Here is a 21,514-nt window from a genome sequence, read left to right as displayed (position 1 = left end):
AAAAGGAAAAAAAAAAAAAAAAAAAAAGAACTTGACAGTTTCATGAACAAATATCTAGGCCTTCTCTTTGCATATAGACTAGTCACACATAATGTATGTGCTTGTTATTCTGAAAATGGTAATCATACTCAATATGTTATTTCAAAGCTTACTTTGCTTTTTTTCTTTCAAAGTGTATCAAAGAACATTCTTCCATGTCAGAATCTATAGACTTACCCAACTCTTTAAATAGTTGCATCATATTTCATACTATGGATGGTCTACAATTTATTTACAATTTCATTATTTATGAACTTCTAGATTATTTTTCTTTTTCCCTACTATTCAACTAATTTTGGTATTACCTTTTCTTTTTCAGGGTTACCTTGGCTTTCATTGGGATCAGTTTGCTGGTTATAGGAACTACATTGGTTGGGCAGCTGGCAGACAGCAGGTAAAATATTTTCAGCTGTAAACAGGACTGTCCTTTTTCTTAGCTGTGTCCACAAAGAGAATATTTGTTTGATTCCTATGTATTGCATTAAATTTATGACCTCAACCCACTTCTTAGAATTCTGTTCACTTCATCTTCATAGTCTTTGTTTACTTTTCCATTACGCTTCAATGTAAATTGAAAAGTTGTTTTTTCAAAGGGGAAATGAAGAGAAGAAATAAAATAGACTAAAGAACCCAAAGGAAAAAAGAGTCCTATAGTATTGGCAGGCTCATAAGGCCAAGACCAAAGAACCTTCAACTTATTTTGTTCAGGAATTTATCATAATAATCTAGTAGGGTGGGAGCTACTTTCCATTAGAGTTTTGTCCAATTCTCTTGGTAAACTTTTGCCATCTAATACTAAATGCATTGATGAGACTATAAGAATTGAACTGTGCTTGTTCAATAGAATAGAACACAGTATGCTGTTGTGAAAGAGCACATTAAAGCTTTCATTGTTTTGTTTCTCAGGATTGCCCAGAACTGCACGGTAAAATGTTTTCTTTTTCCTTCAGCCTCAAAAACCGGCTCAGTGAGCTGGTTCATCTGACTTGCTGCCGGATCTGTGTTCGGGCCCTCTCTGGTACCATTCATTACCATAACAAGTGAGTGTCTGTTGGCTGCATGCCTGCCTTTCTCTAGGTAAATTTCAGCATGAGGTTGACAAGACAGCATTGAAAGTGGGTGGGAGGAAGCAGGTGAGTCTGACAACTTCCAGTGTGCTCATGCCCGTTTCTCAGGATGCAATAGACATAATGCACAACAACATTTTATGAAAAGCAGTGTATTTGCAGAAGGAAAATAATAAACATCTAGTTGTGTTTAATAATTGTTCATTTACAGTGTGTAGGCCCTGTATTTCTACAGGTAAAGAAATGGAAGCTCTGGGATTAGTTGTTTAGGGTCACATAGTAAGTGGCAGATTTTGAGCTGGGTCTGTCTGATTTAAAAATGATGAAGCTGACAGGCCTCTAGTGTGGTGGAAAGAGGACTAGACTTGGAGTCTGGAGGCCTGCTTTCTAGTCCCATCCTGCCACCTCTAAAATTCTACAACTGAGCCTTAAAACAAAACTGGTTGGTAGTTGCCAGACAATAGGTGAAATGTTTCTAGCTATAAATAGGATTTTCTTTTTTCTTAGCTGTGTCCACAAAGAGAATATTTGCTTGATTCCTACACATTGCATTAGATTTACGGTCTCAACCCTCTTGTTTGAATTCTGCTCACTTCATTGTCATAGTCTTTATTTGATTTTCTACTTCCATGTAAATTGAAAGAAGTTGTTTTCTCTCATCCCTTAGTCATATAGAATAAGTATAGCTAAGGAAAGTTATTAGCTAAGTGAAAGTGATTTTGATGGCTTTTGAATTACTTTTCTGTCAACTCGATTTTATTTTTTAAAACATAACATCATTTAGGGCCGGCCCTGTGGCACACTCGGGAGAGTGCGGTGCTTGGGTGCGCAGCAGCGCTCCCACCGCGGGTTCGGATCCTATATAGAGATGGCCAGTGGGTTGCGATCCCCTTACCGGTCACAAAAAAGACAAAAAACAAAACAAAACATAACATCATTTAAAAAGTTTTAGAACAAGCTTTTCTTTTTTACTGATTGAGTCTTTCTCTCTCATTTGTATAAGGGAAACATTTAACCATTTGGCTTTACCATGAGTTACCCACATAAAAGGCCTCTTAAGAATTTTAAGATATATGATTTTGTGATTGGACTATGAGTTTCAAGGCAAGGAGTTTCTGGCAGAAGCGTGGTCAGAGGAGACACCTTCTGCAGAAAAGGCACTTTAATTCCATAGAGAGGAATTCATAATTTATTATAGGATTGCTTCTCATTTTAAGGAAAATATGCTAAAGTCATTATGTATTTGGCTCCCTTTCTTCTCTGTATAAACCCAAACAAATGTTGCTTTAACTTTAGAGTAGAGATCGGCAAACTAAACTATGGGCCTGTAAGCCAAATCTGGCCTGCCATATGTTTTTTGTAAATAAAGTTTTATTGGAAAACATCCATACTCATTCACTTACATATTGTCTGTGGCTGCTTTTATGCCATAGCAGCAGAGTTGAGTAATTGTGACAGGGATTGTCTGGCATGAAAAGCCTAAACAATTTACTATCTGGTTTTTGTTAGGAAAAGTTTTCTGACCTTTCCTCTAGAGGGATAGGAGGAAGGAAACTATGGTAAATTTTCTCTGTGGATCACCTTGAAGCCACTAAAAGTCATACTTGTGAAGATGATAATAATATGAAAATGCTTAGTGAAAATAGTTAAAATAAGAAAAACTTACATATTATAAAGGGATGGGCTGAGCCTGTGGCGCACTCGGGAGAGTGCAGCGCTGGGAGCACAGCAGCGCTCCCGCCGCGGGTTCGGATCCTATATAGGGATGACCGGTGCACTCACAGCGCTCACTGGCTGAGCGTGGTGCGGCCGGTCTCAAAAAGGACAAAAAAAAAAAAAAAAAAAAGGGAGAGTCATGAACCCCTTACCCCACTCCCATCCTTCTACCTACTTTTAAAGATGAGCCCATGTGCCTCCAAACTGTTTTTTAAAATATACTTAAAAAAACAGGATGAGTCTTTACATGCTGTTCTGCATAATAGAGACCATTTTTCATGGCTTAGTATTTACCATTGTTTTTAATTACAGGCAGTATAGACCTCAGAAGGGAGGCATTTGTGTTGCCAACCATACCTCTCCAATAGATGTTTTGATCTTGGCAACGGATGGATGTTATGCTATGGTAAGAGCAGCTCATTGATATTTCAGTTAGTTATGTGTTTTGTGCATTGCTCAAACTTTTCATTTTGTTACAAATTAGGAAGTTAGTTTTATATTAGAAATTTGACTGGGCTATAGTATTGCAGCTATGTAAGTTATATAATATATTTACATGAGGAATATATAGTGCAAGTAAAGAAAAGAAAATAGCCATTATATTTAAGATAGTAAAAAATTAACTCACTAAAATGTAGACATGCTTGAGTTTGATAGGACTTTGTAAAGTTGATTCCCTTATGCTTCTAAAATTGCTGCCAATGCTTGATAACACTTTGTAATGTTAAAGTCTTCCTCTTTAGAGTTGTGTAGATCCCTTAGCCAGCCATTTATTTCTCTCTTCCTTCAGAGAGTTAAATGCAATTAAACAAAATCTGGCTTTTTAATGAGGATCTAGCAAGAACGGCAGATATTTACACTACATTGCCTTTCTCAGTCCTTGCCACAGCCCCCAAACCCAGCAACAAACCACAAAGCCCACAGCAAAACCAAACACCTTGAAACACTGTTCATGGGGGTGTGAAGGATGAATGTGTATGTAATTTTGATAGATGTTGCCAAATTTCCTTACATTGGTGCTGTAATCTCCCCTCCTTCCCCCAAAACAATGTGAGTATGAGGGTGACTGTTTCCCGTAGCCTTGCCTCAGAGCATACTATCAAACTTTAGAATCTTTTTCAGTCTGTTGGGTTTGAAATGGTATTTCAGTGTAGTTTTAATTTGCATTTCTCTAATCTTGAGTAAGTTGAAGAACCTCAGCTTTTTGAAGCTAGAGGATAGCTAGTGCAGCAAGGTAACTTAAAATTTAAAGGTGCTATTCAATAATACTTCTTGCTTACATTTGGCCTTTCAAGTCCTTTGATCAGACTAAGAACTCCAGTCAGTTGAAGAAGGCCAATCTTATCTCTGAGTGGGGAATAGGAATTTACTGGTAATTAAAAAAAAAAAAAAAAAGCATTCTTTGGACAGCTGTATCTTTACATTTTTCTCTTTTTCTTGTGGTACTTCTAGGTTGGCCAGGTTCATGGTGGATTGATGGGAATTATTCAGAGAGCTATGGTCAAGGCTTGTCCACATGTCTGGTTTGAACGCTCAGAAATGAAGGATCGACACCTGGTTACTCAGAGGTAAGCAGTGAGATTACTCAGTATTCGTTGGGGTAGCATAAAAGCTGCTACATTTAGGCCTTCCTGCCAAAGAGGGCAGAGCAGCACTAAGGATCAAAACTAAAACACACAGAGCTCTATTTGTAGTTGAATTTTTCTGGTGTATCACCTGTCTTAGTGAGATTTTTAAATAGTTTAAATCTGTAATAATATGGGATATAAGATGGGATTAGGAGGCCTGTGTGTCTATATTGCTATGATTTAGATTAGTCCAGTCACTAAATTTTTGAAGTTAAAAATTACTACCTTGAAGGTTAAATAATTGATAACTGTTTGCTGAATAAATAGTAGTTGATTAAATGTTTGCGGCATGACTGCTATCACTTAAATCCAGCAAGAGGCAGAGCTAATGTTCTTGATGAAACAGCAGGAGAAGGAACCGCTAGGTTTAGGGTAGAGATGACCTACCAGAAACCTTTGTTGGGAAATAGATTTTTGCTTGAGGTCTTTAACTTAAGGCACATTGGTCATTGCTTCTATAAATACTAAGGTGGCTCATGCTCTTAAGAGTAAATTGAGAAGTACTTGTTGAAATATGCTTCAGGTTGGAAAAACTATTTCTCATCTTGAGATTATTTAGCAATGGGACACTCTGGCAGCTGCAGTCTCTGTGTCTCAGCCCTACCAGCGTCTGATGAGCAGAGCTGGTTAATCTAGGGATGGCTTCCAGGACAGGATGTAAGCCGGGAAGAATGTCAGTCATTCTCAGCTTTATGGTATGTATTTAATAGGAAAAGTTCAGCCCCACTCATTTAAGGAGTCTTCCTATACTTAATGGTCATCATGCAGACAGGTCCAGCAATCAGTGTTCCCATTTTTCAGATGAGGAAATGTAAATACATGGAGAAGGTTGCAAAGCTCATGTCACATGACTGTTTAGTATTCTTTTTTAACAGTAGGCAGAAGGCACTGAAAATCACTGTCTTTGAAGTTAGAGAAATTGAAATAGTGCAAATCTCCTTATACTTTTTTAGAAAGGGAACAACTTGAGTTTATTTCCTTCACTTACATCTTATTTCTTTTTTCCTCATTGCTTTACAATTATATTTGTGCTAGTAGAGTATAAAGAATACCAAAAAGGACTTCACCTTTCTCTTTTTAAAGGTAGAATTTTTATTCTTTTTCTTCAGACTAAAAGAACATATTGCTGATAAGAAAAAGTTACCCATATTAATTTTTCCTGAAGGTAAGAACAAGGACTGCATACCAAAATACAGTTGATAACAACAAACCAACCAAAGTATATGAGGGATAGAATAGTTCTAGAATTGGCATTCTTAGTCCATGTCCTATTGGAATGGGATGACCTTCTCCGAGCTTTTAATTTCCTTTTGAGATTTGATGGAAGTCATGGTACCTTTTGGATTTTAAAAGTCATTTCTGGGCAATGAACTCAGAAAAGTATTGTCCATGACTTTTTGAGGGTCATGTTTTAAATGTATTGAAATTGTCACCTATTGTGAAGAAGTTGTACCCATAAAGTGCTTAATAATGAAGTAAAAGTTTATTAATCCCACTTAGAACTGTCAGATTACTACTTAAGCAGGGACTTATTTGTGAAATGTCTGTAACTTTGATAATTTTAAATTATTTCATATCAAAATAATTCCTTTTAAAATTTGTTTAAAAAATGACTACCTTTAAAAATATTCACTCCCCCTTCTACCCTCCTGCAGGAACCTGCATCAATAATACTTCAGTCATGATGTTTAAAAAGGGAAGCTTTGAAATTGGAGGAACCATACATCCAGTTGCAATTAAGGTAAAACAGATATCAAAAAAAAAAAAAAAGGACATTGGATTGATTATTTTAACATACTTTCAAACGTTTGTGTACTCTTCACTCAGATTCACCAGTTCTTTACATTTTGCCTCATTTGCTTTCTCATTCTCTCTCTGCTTACGTACATACAGTCAGCCCGCTGTGTCTGCAGGTTCCGCACATGCAGATTCCGCACATGCAGATTCAGCCAACCACCAACTGAAAATACGCGTTAAAAAAAAAATAATAACAATGCACAATAAAAGAGAATATAAGTGAAAATACAATATGGTATAACAACTATTTACACAGCATTTACACTGAATTAGGTATTATAAGTAATCTAGAGATGATTTAAAGTACATGGGAGTATGCACACAAGCTATACACAAATACCGTGCAATTTTGTATCAAGGATTTAAGCATTTGCTGATTTTGGTATCCAAGGGAAGTCCTAGAACCAATCTTCCACAGATACCGAGGGATGACTGTATACACATATGTACTGGGTCTCTGTGTACCAAGCCTGTCTTACGTATGGAAGACATAATGATAAGCAAAACAGATACTGCTCCTACTTTCATCGGCCTTCCAGGTAAGTGTGGAGAAAGATATTTAATAGTCAAGAGATATAAATAACTCTCTTGTTGCAGCTCTCTGGAGCTCTAGTTGGAAAAGCAGTCAGCTCAAGTTGGAAGAGTTAGCTGGCCTGATTTGTCAAGCGAAGTAACTTGTCTTTTTCTAGGGGTCTGATAGAAATATTTGACCTATCACCTTGAAAACATTGAGAGGGATAAGAGAAGCCAACACTTAGTTCATAACTGGGATGCATTTTTTTCTGTTTCTTATCAGTATAACCCTCAGTTTGGTGATGCATTTTGGAACAGTAGTAAGTACAACATGGTGAGCTACCTGCTTCGAATGATGACCAGCTGGGCCATCGTCTGTGACGTGTGGTACATGCCCCCCATGACCAGAGAGGTATTCCTTACATAACAGCCAGTCTTTGATGTTTTATCTAATCAGATAAACGCAGGAAAACATTTACCTGAAACTCTTCTTCACATCCTGCCTTTCTGCTTTCTCAGCAAATGAGTCATTTTTAAATAATGTATTTAGCCATTTTTTATTGAGACTCTTTTCCATGATAGTTTTACAGTTGTTGGTTTATTGAACCTATAGATATTATGAAATCTTGTCTCTTGGACAAGACTAATAAAAACCATAAATAAATATATGCACATGATAAAAAAAGATACAGCAATGCATTTTCTTGATAGAGCAAATGATATTTGCTATGACTGACAATAGAAAGTATTTTAACTAATATGTGAATCTAATATTTTAGAATAAATATAAATGTTTACGAGACATTTTAAGGTATTATTTAAAAGCTCTATACCCAAGATGTACTTGTAATTTATGTTTTTAATCAGGAAGGAGAAGATGCAGTCCAGTTTGCTAATAGGGTTAAGTCTGCTATTGCAATACAAGGAGGATTGACTGAACTTCCCTGGTAAGAAATTTTTCAGAAGTGCTATCTTCTGAAAAAATCTCTGTTAATAATGTCATTTATTATGCTAGTTAGCTGTTGCTTTAGCTGGAAGTGATAGTGATTTATACAAAATAACAGTGGCTTAAATAAGATAGAAGTTTTACCACTGAACCAGTTTAGGCAAAAGAAAAAAAGATAGAAGTTTATCTCTCTCACATAAACATGAGCAGTCCAGACTGGCATAACAGCTCATTGCTCTACTGTCCTCAATATGTGCTCTTCTTTATGGTCCAGGATGGCAGCTCCAATAGCACCCAGTGTGTACAGCAGGTGGTTAGCAGGAAGGAATTAAAAAAGAGCACACCATCTCTTTAAGGGCACACCCTGGAAGCTGGACATGCCACTTACACTTGTATTTGTTGGCCAGTTCTCAAGTCATGAAATGACACCTAGCTGCAAAAGAAGCTGGGGAATGTAGTCTTTGTTCTGGGTGGCCATGTGCCTAGCTAAAAATTAGGGTTCTTTTATTGAAGAATTAAGGGAGAATGGATTGGGGGTGGGGTGAGCATCGGGAATCAAGGAGTTACTTCCAGGCTTGTTCATACTTAACTCTAGCTAGGACTATGTTAAAGGAAACTTAAAAACTTGAAAGAAAGGAAATAAGTAAAATATTTCAGTTGTGGATAACTATGGCTTCAGTTTTTTGTTTGTTTGAGGAAGATTGAATGTAGGCGAGTATATTAGCCTGTTTGGGTTGCAGTAACAAAATAACATATACTGGTTGGCGTAAACACAGAAATTTATTTACTCACAGTTCTGGAGGCTGGAAGTTTGAGAACAGGGTGGCAGCATGGTCAGTTTTTCTGGTGATGGCTCTTGCTCTTCCCTTGTGTTGCAGATGGTGGCTTTCTTATTGTGTGTATTCTTTTTTTTAAAGATGACTGGTAAGGGGATCTTAACCCTTGACTTGGTGTTGTCAGCACCACGCTCTCCCAAGTGAGCCAACTGGCCATCCCTATACAGGGATCCAAACCCATGGCCTTGGTGCTATCAGCACCACACTCTCCCAAGTGAGCCACAGTCCAGCCCTCCACACGACTTCTTTGTGCCATGTATGGGGAGAGAGAGACCACAAGCTCTTTGGTGTCTCTTCTTATAAGGGCACTAATCCCATCATGAGGGCTCCACACTCTTATGACTTTATCTAAACCTAATTATCTCCCAAGACCCCATCTCCAAATACCATCACACTGAGGTTTAGGGCTTCCACATATGAATTTTGGGGGGACAAAAACATTCAGTCTGTAACAGGGTTAATGATACCTACATGATAATGGGATCAAATTCTTACACATACAGATGTTACATTAACAAGCTGTCGCAAAGTGGTTCATGCTTCAAGTTTTTTTTATAAGTTTGATAAAGTCCCTGCTATCTTTTCTGGTGTTTCAAAAACACCTAACATGAAAAGTTCATTTGAGGCCATTGTAGCAGTATTCTAGGTGCAGGATTTGGCCAATTGAGTCAGGCTGCCAGCTGGGCGACAAAGAACCGTCTGTATCAGCAGAGGGACTTAGGACTGTTTAGGGAGTAAGCCTCTTGAAAGGAGGGCTGACTGGATTCTTATTCTCCTTTATGCAAGAATGGGGAATATCACATTTTACCCGTTTATGTATCTTGAATACAACTAATTTCACCCAGGAAAGCTTTGTTTCTGGCATCCATTATGCTGATTAATAGCCACTGATTTTCTACAGTGAAAACCCACCTCTAAAATTCATTATGCTAATTAACAAAGCTTGGGAGATTGATAAGAGATGAAGACAGCTGGAGCCTTGTGTGGCACCTTTGGAAGGTGGCCTTCTGATTAAATGCTGGCTGGCCTCCCCAGAGTATAAGTTCTTTTTTTTTTAAAGATGACCGGTAAGGGGATCTTAACCCTTGACTTGGTGTTGTCAGCACCACACTCACCCAGTGAGCAAACCGGCCATCCCTATATGGGATCCGAACCTGTGGCCTTGGTGTTATCAGCACCGCACTCTCCCGAGTGAGCCACAGGCCGGCCCACCCAGAGTATAAGTTCTTAGGGCAACTGACTAGCCCTAAGGTATAGTTTAAGACAAGTATTTATATTATTCTGTCTAGATTGGACTATGTTAACCTAAATGACAGATATCATAAATCATAAAATTACAGGTTTCCCTTAGCCTACAAATGTTTTGGTGGTCTGTGTTCATATGTGTAACTGGCTTCCTTTTCCTTATTATTTTTTTTTTTCTTTTCTCGTTTCCCACCTTTCCTTTTACCTGACATCCCAGCCCAGTTGCTCCTACCCGGAAGCTGTCCTGAAGCCGTTATGAAAAGCCTAGAGCTTTAGATGTGTAGTTGCAGACTCAGAGGGAGGAAAGAAAGCCTTGAGAGAAAAAAACAGCCTAGGGGAGAGTCAGCCACAGGACAGGCTCACCATCAGACTGGCTTAACTAACTCCATCAAAAGTATTCCTCATAGTTTTTCAATTTCCTTTTATTGGGCCATATGCAGTTTTAGAATAAAAGATTACTTTTAGTTACCTGGCCATTTTCTTAAAAATGAAAATAGCCTCACTGCCTTTCTAGATACACTTGTTATCTACCATTGCATGTGAATTAACACGACTAGATTGCTTTTTTTGTAGGTTAAGTGAGAACTTAATAGTATGATCTTAAAGGGGCTCTTATACTCATATATGACTCCTGCCATTGCAAAGGGGAATTGGGTAAAACTTTGAAGTCTCCAGGGGTGGCAAGTCACAGCTGGGGTGCTTAGGAAGGTGAATTCTACAAAAATAATGTCAGTATGCTCAGAGGCAAATGTTGCTCACTTCAAATTTTTGCCTGTTTTTGGCCTGGACCTCAGGAAAGGAGAAAGCCTTTCTTTTCTCTTCCTCCTTTCCTTAGTTCTCACCATTCAGAATTCATGTAAATGTTATGAATAGTTACAGGTGGTTCATTTAGATAAAAGAGGCTTATGTGGACAATTCTGAGGGCCTCACAACAATTTAAAGTCTTGTTTCATGAGAACTCCCACAGCTGACCCCTTGGACAATGCGTGGACTGCAGTCTATTTTTCAGTCGAGGACTTACTGGTGGGCCATGTCTTAAATTTGACTCTAGAAGCTAGAACATTGCCATGGTCTCAGGCAGGCATCTGTATGTAAGTCAAGTTCTCTCATGTCATTGAGTTCACTGGCTAACTTGTGATCATTTATCATCCTCAGAAAGCACTTGGTAAACATTTGTGCTTTACTGGGTTAAAGTTAAACAGTCACGGTATAAAGTAAGCAAGTTCTCAGTCCACACTCCTAAGAGTTAAAATCTGAAACAGTAGATTAGGAGGGAGATAGTGACCCCTGGTTGTCCATTCTCCTTCCAGCTCTTCCAGTCAGTTGTTTCTTTGTGTAGTCCAAAGAACGAAAGGCATGAAGGGTCCTTATAACACAGACAGGTCTGTGTTTTCACCGCCCTGGAGAGAGTTCAGAGATTCACAGGCTCTGAATGAAGAAAGGCTGCTTACACAGGCACTACTTTCTGATTGAATGCAGTTTATGATTTTGTTTGTTTTATTCTGTGTTTGTTTTGGAATATGGAAGATTATTAATACTGGAAATATAATGCTTGAGTGAAAACACAACTTGTTAAACACAGGGTTAGATTTGAATAATGGTTAACCCAGTTATCTCTGAGGAATTTATCCACACATATACAGCATCTTCACTTTTCATGTGTGTTTATTTTAAATTTTCCATATGGTTTTCCAGTGAAACATATGTAGATGAAAAATGAATACTTTGTTTTCCTTGGGGAAAAATATAGGGAAACAATCCTAGTTTTTATAATTCTTGTTTGAATCTAACTATTGACTATAGCAGCCCTAAGCCCTAACTTAAAAAAAAAACTGAGTGGAGATATTATTTTTTATTTTAAGCAAGCACTAGAGAGATTGTTCCTCCCTCAAAATAACATATGTTCAGCAAGTGGTAGAGTAGAGACTGAAATCTGGGTCTTGCTGCTTCCAAATCCAGTGATCTTTGCCCTATTGCTGACCAGCTGTTTAAGTGTCATGGCACCATGTAACATGTACAGAAGCTTCTCCACTTATGATGGGGTTATGTCCTGATAAATCCATCAGAAGGTGAAAATATCGTCAGTTGAAATGTGTTTGCTACATCTAATGTAGCCAACATCATAGCTTAGCCTAGCCTACCTTAACTGTGCTTAGAACACTGACATTAGCCTATAGTTGGGCAAAATCATCTAACACAAAGCCTATTTTATAATAAACTGTTGAATATTTCATGTAATTTATTGAGTACTATACTGAAAGAGTAAAAAAGAATGGGAATACAGGTTCTACTAAAAGCATATCACTTTTGCACCATTGTCAGGTCAAATCCTAAATCAAACCATCATGAAGTCGAGGATAGTCTGTTTTACTATGTAAGCCTTTTACATCATTGCTGGGGGGTATCTTTTATATGTTTATTTTTCTGTTCCCAGGGATGGAGGGCTGAAGAGAGCAAAGGTGAAGGACACCTTTAGGGAAGAGCAGCAGAAGAATTACAGCAAGATGCTTGTAGGCAATGGGTCTTTCAACTCAGAGTCGGACTGATCCCATCCCATAGATAAACTCGGCTCCTCAGAATTTGCCCTTAGAAATGGAATGGTTTTGAGGGGGAGTTTTGTTTGTTTTATTTTATTTTTTTTTTATTGTTAATCTTTTCTACAGAATGATTGTCTCTACCTCTTTGTGCCAGAGGCAGAATCTACAGGTGCCCTTTCTGACTTTTGTTGTTATTGCATTAGCCCCATGAAGTGTAAGGTAGTTTACTGAGTTAAAACAGATTCTGTCTTTTGTAAAATGATTGTGTCATTGTTGATTGAGTGAAATATTTGTACAGGAAAACGTGCTTCTAAAGTGTGTTTGGAACTCACTGATATGATAATTTTCAAAAAATTCCCCAAACTCTCTTTTCTTAATTACCTTTCCTGCTCCCTTCGGTCACTCAAATGGGATTACAAATCAGTGTGAGGTTACTGTTATGGTTGTGTTTTACTGCAAGGTAGAAGACAAAAATGGAGAACTATATTTAAGGAAAAGGACAACTTGATGGTCATCTGATCTGAAAGTCGAAAGGAAATGTAAATTATTTTTTACTGGTGTGTTGGAGGAGAAATACTATTTGATAAGCTTCCCAAAGAAAAGTGAGTCTGAGCTGGCCGGTTAGAGCGCACTGTTATATAACACCAGGGTCAAGGTTTAAATCCCTTTACCAGTCAGCTGCGAAAAAATAAATAAGTAAAATAAGTGAGTCAAAGTTAATGTGTGTGTGCATTTATATGTAGGCAACCCACGCACCATTTTAGCCAGCAATTGGTGACAAGGAGCTTAGTTAGTTTTCCATTTGTATGCTAAAGATCTATACCTAGTTCTCCTCCCATCTATTGATTTGTTTGTGTTTGCAACCAAACTTATAGAAGGAGGCTTTAAAAAACATCACTTTGAATATCTTCAGTATGAATGAGCAAATGTTGTAGAACTGCCCCTCACCCTCAACCCCTTAGTGGTTTATTTCCAAACTTTCCCAGTCTCTTAAACAGAAATTTATGTAATATAATGATCTTTTGGAAACTGAGCCTTAAATTTTTTAAAGGGGGAAATAGGTGTTCCTCAACTCACACAGCATAAGCAATGTTTGATAGCAATATAATGCTGTCATAAGCTCTCAAAAGTATTGTATCTCTTCTGGTAACCATATACCGAATGTGAAACTCTTACCATGAATATAAATAAATTCTATATTTCTAAATGTGTGTTGCATTATTTTTTCCTCCTCTCCAGCCTCTTCTGGTTTTGAGTAAGTTGAATTCTTTCTTAGTACAAACAAGTCTTGTTTGTTTTTCGTTTCAATGACATAGTTAGATTTTACTGGACTGGAACACCTGGGAAACAACATGAACCACTGGTCTGTTTTTTTTCTTCTTTTTTTGCCTAGTTATTTGGACTCTGGCCCTGTGGACTCCACCTTGAGCAAAGTCACAGACTTCAGTTATTTTGCAGGTGAACTCAGGCAATTATATCTAATTGACTATTAGGTAGGCCTGGCATAGCACTATCAGTATATACTCTTCCTATCTAGCTAGATGAATTTGATCCCACAAGAAAATTTATAAACAGGTTACCCTCATGGTCACCTACCTTTCTGTTTTCAACTCCCACTCACCCTATGCCTTTGTTGTTGCTTTAAGTTTTGGCCCCCAAAATTCTATTAGAGGTGATCTTGATAGAGAATCAGCAAATCCAAATATGTATGTTGGGGTGACTCTTTTCTGTTATTGTTTTTTCTCAGAAAAAGGAGTTTCTGTTTCTTTTTACTGAAAAAGCTAGAATTAATAAATCCACTTATTAGCACAGTTCTCAGAAAAGCTGATAGAACAATTAACAGCTGTTTTGTTTGGACACTGATAAAATGTACCTTTTTGAGAGCACTGCGAAAACAATAATGCTGTCACATTCTCACTAGATAATCTAATGCTACTTCCATCAGAACTTTTGTCTTGTAGGTCTTTGATTTACACGACTATTTTTCAAGTTGCCTGAGGAATTGCCATATTACTGAAAACATGTTTTGGAAAGATAATATGAAAGTACTTCGAGCAGTCTGTGGAAAAATAAAATTAAAAGATACCATGAATCTTTCCATGAACTTTTTGAAGTGCCCATGTGTTGCTCCGATTTAGCTTATGCTCCTTACAACTCCTTTTCTGTGTTTGCCTTCCCTGGTATTATTTCATATCCACTTTAGAAATATTGTGTACAGAATTTAGTAATCCTGAGTGTTCTATAATTGTAATGAGATATCAAAGGTAGGCAGTGTTTGGTAGAAGATCCCATCAGATAAGACCTTTCATCTAACCCTTACGTAGATTCACTAATTGAACCTTGAGGTTGCCCTTTTTTTATTCCAACCCTTGCCAAGGTTTTCTGAAAGATGGTGGCACATCCTGGGTTTGGATGAGCAGCCACGTGAGAAACAGTAAATATACTTAGAGACAGGAGAAATATTCCTGGATGGCAGTCTGGTGCAAAGAACAGTTGAGGAAAGTTTTCTTGTATAAACAGACTTTCCTAGGCATACTCGACTTTGTCTTGGTGATTTGCGTAATCCCTTCAGTGCATGTGTTGCACTTGGGCATTCTGTTGATATCTTAACACATACGATAAGGGTTGTTGGTTTATCTGTGATTACAGATAATATATTGTGGTCATGAAGACTTCCTCTTGGCCAAAGCTGCTCTCAGTCTCTGTTTCTGAAATGTGGTATTACTGACCTAGACTGCTTCCTGGCAGGACAAAGTAGGTTGTGATGGGAGATGGGGACAAGGCTAGGATCTGGGATTGCTACTGTAAGTTAGGAGCCGTAATAACGGTCTTGACAAAAGCAGTGTGTTTGATTCTGTTTTTTTTAACACTCCTTCCTAGTGGATTGATACTAGTAGTTGATGCTAGTTTTTGGAATAATGGTGAAGGTGATAGAATAGTCACAGGACATTTTCTCATTGAGACTGTAGCACTCACTGGCTTTGCAGCCTTTGACAATTCTTTGATTCTCACTTGTCTTCTTATTTATTGTGAAATGATAGAAAATACAAAAGTGTATGAAAGTATGCAGGTATACTTTAAGGGTGACAATAAAAACAAATACCTGCATACTTATTGCCCAGGCCAATAGATAGAACATGACTATATCCTGGAAGGTATTAAAAATCACAATTTCTTATTCCAGTTACTGTCGATGGACAGTAAGATTATTTCTAGCTTTGCTGTAACCATGCTTGTGTATGTCTGGTATACACGCACAAGAGCTTCTTTAGCTTGTATGTTTATAGGAATTAGGATTGCTGTATGATAGGATAGCATATTCAGTGTTAGTGTAGAGACAGCCACACTGTTTCCAAAAATGGACCATTTTACACAACCCATGAGCAGTATATGAGAGCGACATTTATAATTAGTATAATAACGTATTTGGGTTTATTTTTATCATCTTATTTTATGCTTTCTCTTTCTTCTGTTGTTTCCCTCTCTGAGAGCGACATTTATAATTAGTATAATAACGTATTTGGGTTTATTTTTATCATCTTATTTTGTGCTTTCTCTTTCTTCTGTTGTTTCCCTCTCTCTTCTTGCCCTCTTGGATTTATTATTTCCATTTATCTTCTCTGTGTAATAGGCTTATTTCAATTCTGTGGTTATCTTAAAGGTTTCAACTTGCATGCTTATCAAAGTCTTAAGTTGATCATTTTCATAACTCTCCTGAATAATACAGTGACCCTAGAACTTGAATTCCAGTTATCTTCCCTTAATTTATATGCTATTATGCATTTTAATTACTTTTTTTAATCCCACAAGTTGTCATTGTTGTAATCATCAGCAGCAGCAGCAGCATCATCAGTTTTACGTGGTCAGTGTTCACCTGCACTGCCGCCACGTGCTGTATCATTCCTCCCCTCTTTTATTCTTAGCCTTCTGTCTGGGATCACTTCCCTCTAGTGAGAGTCTGCTGGTGGCAAACTCCCTGTTTTTGTTTTTCTGGAAGTATATTTATTTTGTACTCATCCTTGAACATTTTTGCTGGATGTAGAAGTTTATATTCAGATTTGACAGTATTTTTCTCTAAGCACACTGAAGATCATTCCATAGTTGCTGTTGAGAAGTCAACTACCAGCCTAATTATTACTTCTTTGAAGCTAACATTTGAGTGTATTTAAAATTATTTTTGTTTTTGTTATTTTTCCATTTCACTATGATATATGTAGGTGTGTATTTCTTGTTATTCATCTTGCTTGTGACTTGTTGGCTTTTCATCATAAATTGTGGAAAGTTCTCAGATATCCCTTTGCCTCATTTTCTCTCTCCTATCTTTTTGGAATAAAGACAATTGTCAGACTTTCTCACTCTATCCTACATGTCCCTTATTCTCTTTATATATATATATATATTTTTTTTTTTCCTATCTAGACTTCTTTCTGGATAAGCTCTGGTTTTACGATTTCACTAATTCTCTCTTCAATTCTACCTCCTTACTATTACATCCTTTCACTGAGTTTCTAATTCCAGTTTTTTATTTCTCATTTCTGTGAGTTATACTGGATTTTTTTCCAAACTTGCTTACTCATATAAGTTTTGAAGTACCTTATGCTTATTGATTTTATATTTTTTCTCTTACTGAACTGAGAGGGGTCCACCATCCACTGCCCAAATGTCTAAAAAATCTCTCACACCAAAGTTTGCAGTATTAAAGATTAGCATTTATTTGGATGGCCATTCAAAGGAGCCCCTGGTAGCTAAAGGAAATTTTATGACCCCAGACTCCTCAACCACTTAAGATCACAAGCATTTATAGATCAAAATCATGAGTGGGGTTCCCAGGAGTCAGGCGTGAATCTGATTGGTCAGTGTAGGTAGCTATTTCTAGCATCCTGGCTCAGGTCCTCCATTGGCTCCCTCGAGATGGGAGGCGTACAGACTTCAAAGCAGGCTGGTAGTTGTTTGTTATCTGCAAAGACATCTTGAGATTGGCATTACAGATTTTATCCTAAGCCACAAAGTATTTAAGGAACAAACATTCTGACCTCCACATTAAATCATAGCCTAAGGAAGAAACATCCTGACTTCCAGATAAGTCTTAGCCTAAGGAAGTTTATATTTAATCAACTCTATTCTTATTATTATCTGAATTTGTTGCTCCTAGGAATCCACCCCATCCTACTTGGTCAAGCAGGTTTTCTTTAGTTACCTCGCTTCTCTCCAGCCAAAGCTTGCTCTGACTGGTGTCAGGGAAATAGCTTGGAAAGTTCAGGGTCTATCTCCTGGTTTCATTTCCAACAACTCCAAAATTTTATGTCTTTTGAGGGTCTGAGTCTATTTTTTTCTGCTGCTGCTTCTTCATGGAGTCCTGTTTCTTTGAATGTTTAGAGAAATTTCATGATGATCCATCATCTTCTTCGGGATTTTATCTTCTTCCTGCAGGGATTAGCAAACTACAGTCCACAGGTCAAATCCTGCCTTCTGCCTTTTTTTGGTCAGTAAAATTTTATTGGAAGATAGCCACATCCATTTGTTTACATGTTGTCTATATCTGCTTTTGCACTCTTAACAGCAAAGTTGTGTAGTTGCTTCATCACCATATGGTGCACAAAACCTAAAATATTTACTATCTGGCCACTCACTGATAAAATTTTCCCTCCCCAGCTCTAGAGCAGTATCAGTCTGGGACCACTTTAAACTAAATTATTGGCTTGAGGTTTATCGGGCTGTGTAAAGTAGTGAGAATCTAGCCTGTGAAGCCAAATGAGGACCATCGTGTGTGTGTGTGTGTGCCCAGCTCTAGAGCAGTATCAGTCTGGGACCACTTTAAACTAAATTATTGGCTTGAGGTTTATTGGGCTGTGTAAAGTAGTGAGAATCTAGCCTGTGAAGCCAAATGAGGACCATCGTGTGTGTGTGTGCGTGTGTGTGTGTGCGTGTGTGTGTGTGTGTGTGTGTGTGTGTTTTGGCGGTGGGCCAGTATGGCTATTATAACACTGCACTGTAATCATCATGTGGTTTTGAATAACCTGTGTGATGTTTTTGAGATTCATCCATGTGGTTGTGTTTACAAATAGTTCATTCCTTTTAATTGCCAAGTGGTTTTAAATCCTTAGGGGAAAATTATTTTTCCCTTTCCCTGAGCCCTAAGGTTTGACAAAAGCAATTTACCTTTCTCACATCTGGGAGTGGGAGGATGGATGGTTTCTAGTTTACTCTTACAAAGAGGATGTAGTCCTTTGAGATCTCACCTTGAAGGGAATGGTCTCTAGTGAGACTTCCCACCTTGCACAGGCCTTCAATTTTGTCTTTTGTCCCGTGAGGCTTTAGAAACCAATGCTCAAGTTTGCCTGGTTCAGCCAATGCCTGCAAGGTAAAAGTCAACCACTGGCCTCTGCTCTGCATACCTCTCTGGGAACCTGTCTTCCCTCAGTCCTTGGCCTGAGTAATCCTAACTTTCTTGCTAGTTTATGGAAGCATGCAAAATAATTTTCTTATATAGGAGGGTTTGTTCATGTTGCTAGATATAAAAGTTCTAGAAAGAGACAACTCTAAAAAAAGAAGATTCTCTGAGTATTTTAATCTAGATTAAAGTCATTATTTAATATAAAGAGACAAAACTCTCCTTTAGAATCACTACTATCCATTTGCAAATTAAATGCTTTGCTGAAGGTTTTTTAATAAGATGAAGTGATTTATAGGAAGATACAGACCAAGACAGGGAAAGCTATACTTTTAGCGTTGGTAGAGAATACAAAAGTCCAACAGCAGGAAGGCAGCAGGCAGGCAGTGGAAAGCAGCTACAGGGTCAGCTGCATCATGGGTCAGTGACAAGTTTTCTGGCTGCCATGTGACAGCCTGGGCTGAAGATTCCATCAAGGCCTTTGATGGTCCTTCACGGGGATTATAAATGCCTGCAATGGGCGCCCCCTGCTGTTGTAAAAAGCATATAGCAATTATGGCTACTTGTGGGCCTCTTGGCTCTATGTCTGGGAAAGATGCCTAGGAGAACTTAAGTAGAATACGTGTGCTCCATCCTGGTGAACTAATATATTTTCAATCCCTTTGAGCTCCAACCTATGATAAGGGAGTGGGATGCCTGGAAAAGTGGGACCAAAGAGTCAATCTCCTCTAAAGATAAAATATGTATTTCTTTTAAAAGAAGTAAATTTAAATTTTTTTGAGAACCTTTGAAAATTGTGCCTCTTGACTTAAGATATGTCCTTGCCGATTTCAAAAATAAATTAGGAATTACAGGTAGAGTTGGGCAAGTTTTCAAATCACTACTTCTCTAGTTTTATAAAGTGAAACACCCATATCTGGTGCTTACTGTGTATCTGTCACTGTTCTGCGTTTGGGGACGCAGCAATGACAAAAAACAAAACCAAACAGAAACAAAGCCCCTTGGACTTATGGAAATCCACTGAAGCAGGTGGAAAATAAAAAAAGAAATCAGGAAACATGTTTGGATAAAGCCAGCAAAGGGGATTTAGAGTGGCTTTTAATTTTTCCATAAAGCTTGGAATAGTAAATGCCTAAGCATTCTCTTGAAAGAGTTTACAGAGAAGTACACTCCACTTACAGCTAGAGTATAGTGTCAGTGGAATCAAGCTCTGTGACGAGCAGCAGGGAGTGAACCTAATGGCTATGGAATGCATACCCGGCACTCCTGTGCTGAGTTGCCTGTGGGTTGATCTCGGGCGAAGCTTGTTTATTAGAGTAACCATCTTTTGATACAGGCAGCCCTGATGTCTGGTTGTTGCTAAATCAGGCATAACTGAAGAAGTTAGGAAAAGTGCAGGTGAGTGGATTCCTTGTTCTGTAAGGGATGTCCATTCCCCTAATCCCCTCCCCCCAATTCAAATAGGAGAGGGTTGCTTATAACCACAGACCTTTTCACCTCTGAAACATGCCCTATTCTATTTTTGGAACCATTCACTCTTTCTCCACCACTCCTACCCTAGCACAATCATCATTTCTCAACTGGGCTACAGTGAGGCTCTTCCAACTGACCTCTCTGCCTCTGCTCTTGCTCCCAAGATAGTCTCCTTGCTAAACAGCAGCTACTGTGACAATTTTAAATCATAAACTGAATCATGTCATTCCCACCTTCAAAACTCTCCAGTGGCTTCCCATTGCACTGAGGATAAAGATTAGAAAAAATCCTTACCCCAATGCTTGAAACCTCGATATGATCTTACTGCGGGGCACTCCTTCAGCCTGATTTCTGTTATGCCTTCCTCAGCTCAGCCTCCCCCAGCACTCTGGCCTTTTTGTTCTTTTTTGAAACCGATAAGCACATTCCTGCCTCAGGGCCTTGACACGTGCTTACTTCAGCTTGTAATGATTTCTAGATATTTGCAAAGCTCTCTTCCCTTTTCATTTGTTCAGATATCCCTTCCTCAGAGGCCTTCCCTGGCCATCCTACCTCAAACAGCAGCTCCTGTCAGTCCCTATCCCATTATCTTTCTTTTTTTTCCCTATTAGTACTTATTTCTGAACATTATGTATGTGTTTGTTTTACACATTCCCCACCAAACTATAAACTTGACCAACATTTGCCAAAGAATGGGTAAATTTGTGATTATTCCTCATCCTTCCTTGACTCTTGTGACCTTGACAATTTTCAGAATTATAGGCTAGGTGTTTTTTTAGTAGTTCCCTTAATTTGGCTGTTTCTGATGTTTTCTCATATTGGGTCTGGGTTATGCATCTTGGGCAGGACTAATGAGAAGTGACATGCATCCTATCAGGTAGCGCATGCTCTTGATGCATCCCATTACTGAGGATGTTCACTTCGGGTATTTGATTATGGTGGCATATTAGTTTCCTAGGGCTGCCACATCAAATACCACAGACTGGGTGGCTTAATGAACAGAAATTTATTTTCTCACAGTTCTGGAGGCTGGAAGTCTGAGATCAAGGTGTTGGCAGGTTTGGTTCCTCCTGAGGCCTCTCTCCTTGGCTTGCAGATGGCCGCCTTCTCCCTGTGTTTTCACAAAGTTGCTCCTTGGTTTGTGGGTTTTCTGTGTCCTAATCTCCTTTTCCTATCAAGACACCAGTCACATTGGACTAGGGCCTACCTGTATGACCTCATTTTATCTTAATCACCTTCTTAAAGGCCTTCTCTCCAAATACAGTGACAGTCTGAGGTACTGCGGGTTAGGACTTCTGCAAATTTTGGGGTGACACAATTCAGCCC

At 38.3% G+C, this 21,514-nt stretch overlaps 1 protein-coding gene across 1 annotated transcript in view; it reads left to right on the top strand.

Moving 5' to 3' along the window:
* The window catches only part of AGPAT9 (1-acylglycerol-3-phosphate O-acyltransferase 9), a gene marked incomplete at its 5' end in the record, with an annotated part of 50,932 nt that extends 37,401 nt beyond the window's left edge, over positions 1–13,531 (top strand). Inside the window, 9 exons of the mRNA XM_008592088.1 lie at positions 359–433; positions 990–1,079; positions 3,135–3,228; positions 4,275–4,390; positions 5,560–5,615; positions 6,106–6,191; positions 7,044–7,172; positions 7,628–7,707; positions 12,222–13,531. Coding sequence (XP_008590310.1) covers positions 359–433; positions 990–1,079; positions 3,135–3,228; positions 4,275–4,390; positions 5,560–5,615; positions 6,106–6,191; positions 7,044–7,172; positions 7,628–7,707; positions 12,222–12,333 — 838 coding nt within the window. The remainder of the gene's footprint in view (positions 1–358; positions 434–989; positions 1,080–3,134; positions 3,229–4,274; positions 4,391–5,559; positions 5,616–6,105; positions 6,192–7,043; positions 7,173–7,627; positions 7,708–12,221) is intronic.
* Between the last annotated feature and the right edge of the window lie 7,983 nt (positions 13,532–21,514).

Source organism: Galeopterus variegatus, unplaced genomic scaffold (genome assembly GCF_000696425.1).
Source record: "Galeopterus variegatus unplaced genomic scaffold, G_variegatus-3.0.2 Scaffold7570, whole genome shotgun sequence".
NCBI classification, from domain to species: Eukaryota; Metazoa; Chordata; class Mammalia; order Dermoptera; family Cynocephalidae; genus Galeopterus; species Galeopterus variegatus.
Note: the sequence above shows the minus strand (reverse complement) of the source record. Positions and strands in the feature narration are given on the sequence as shown.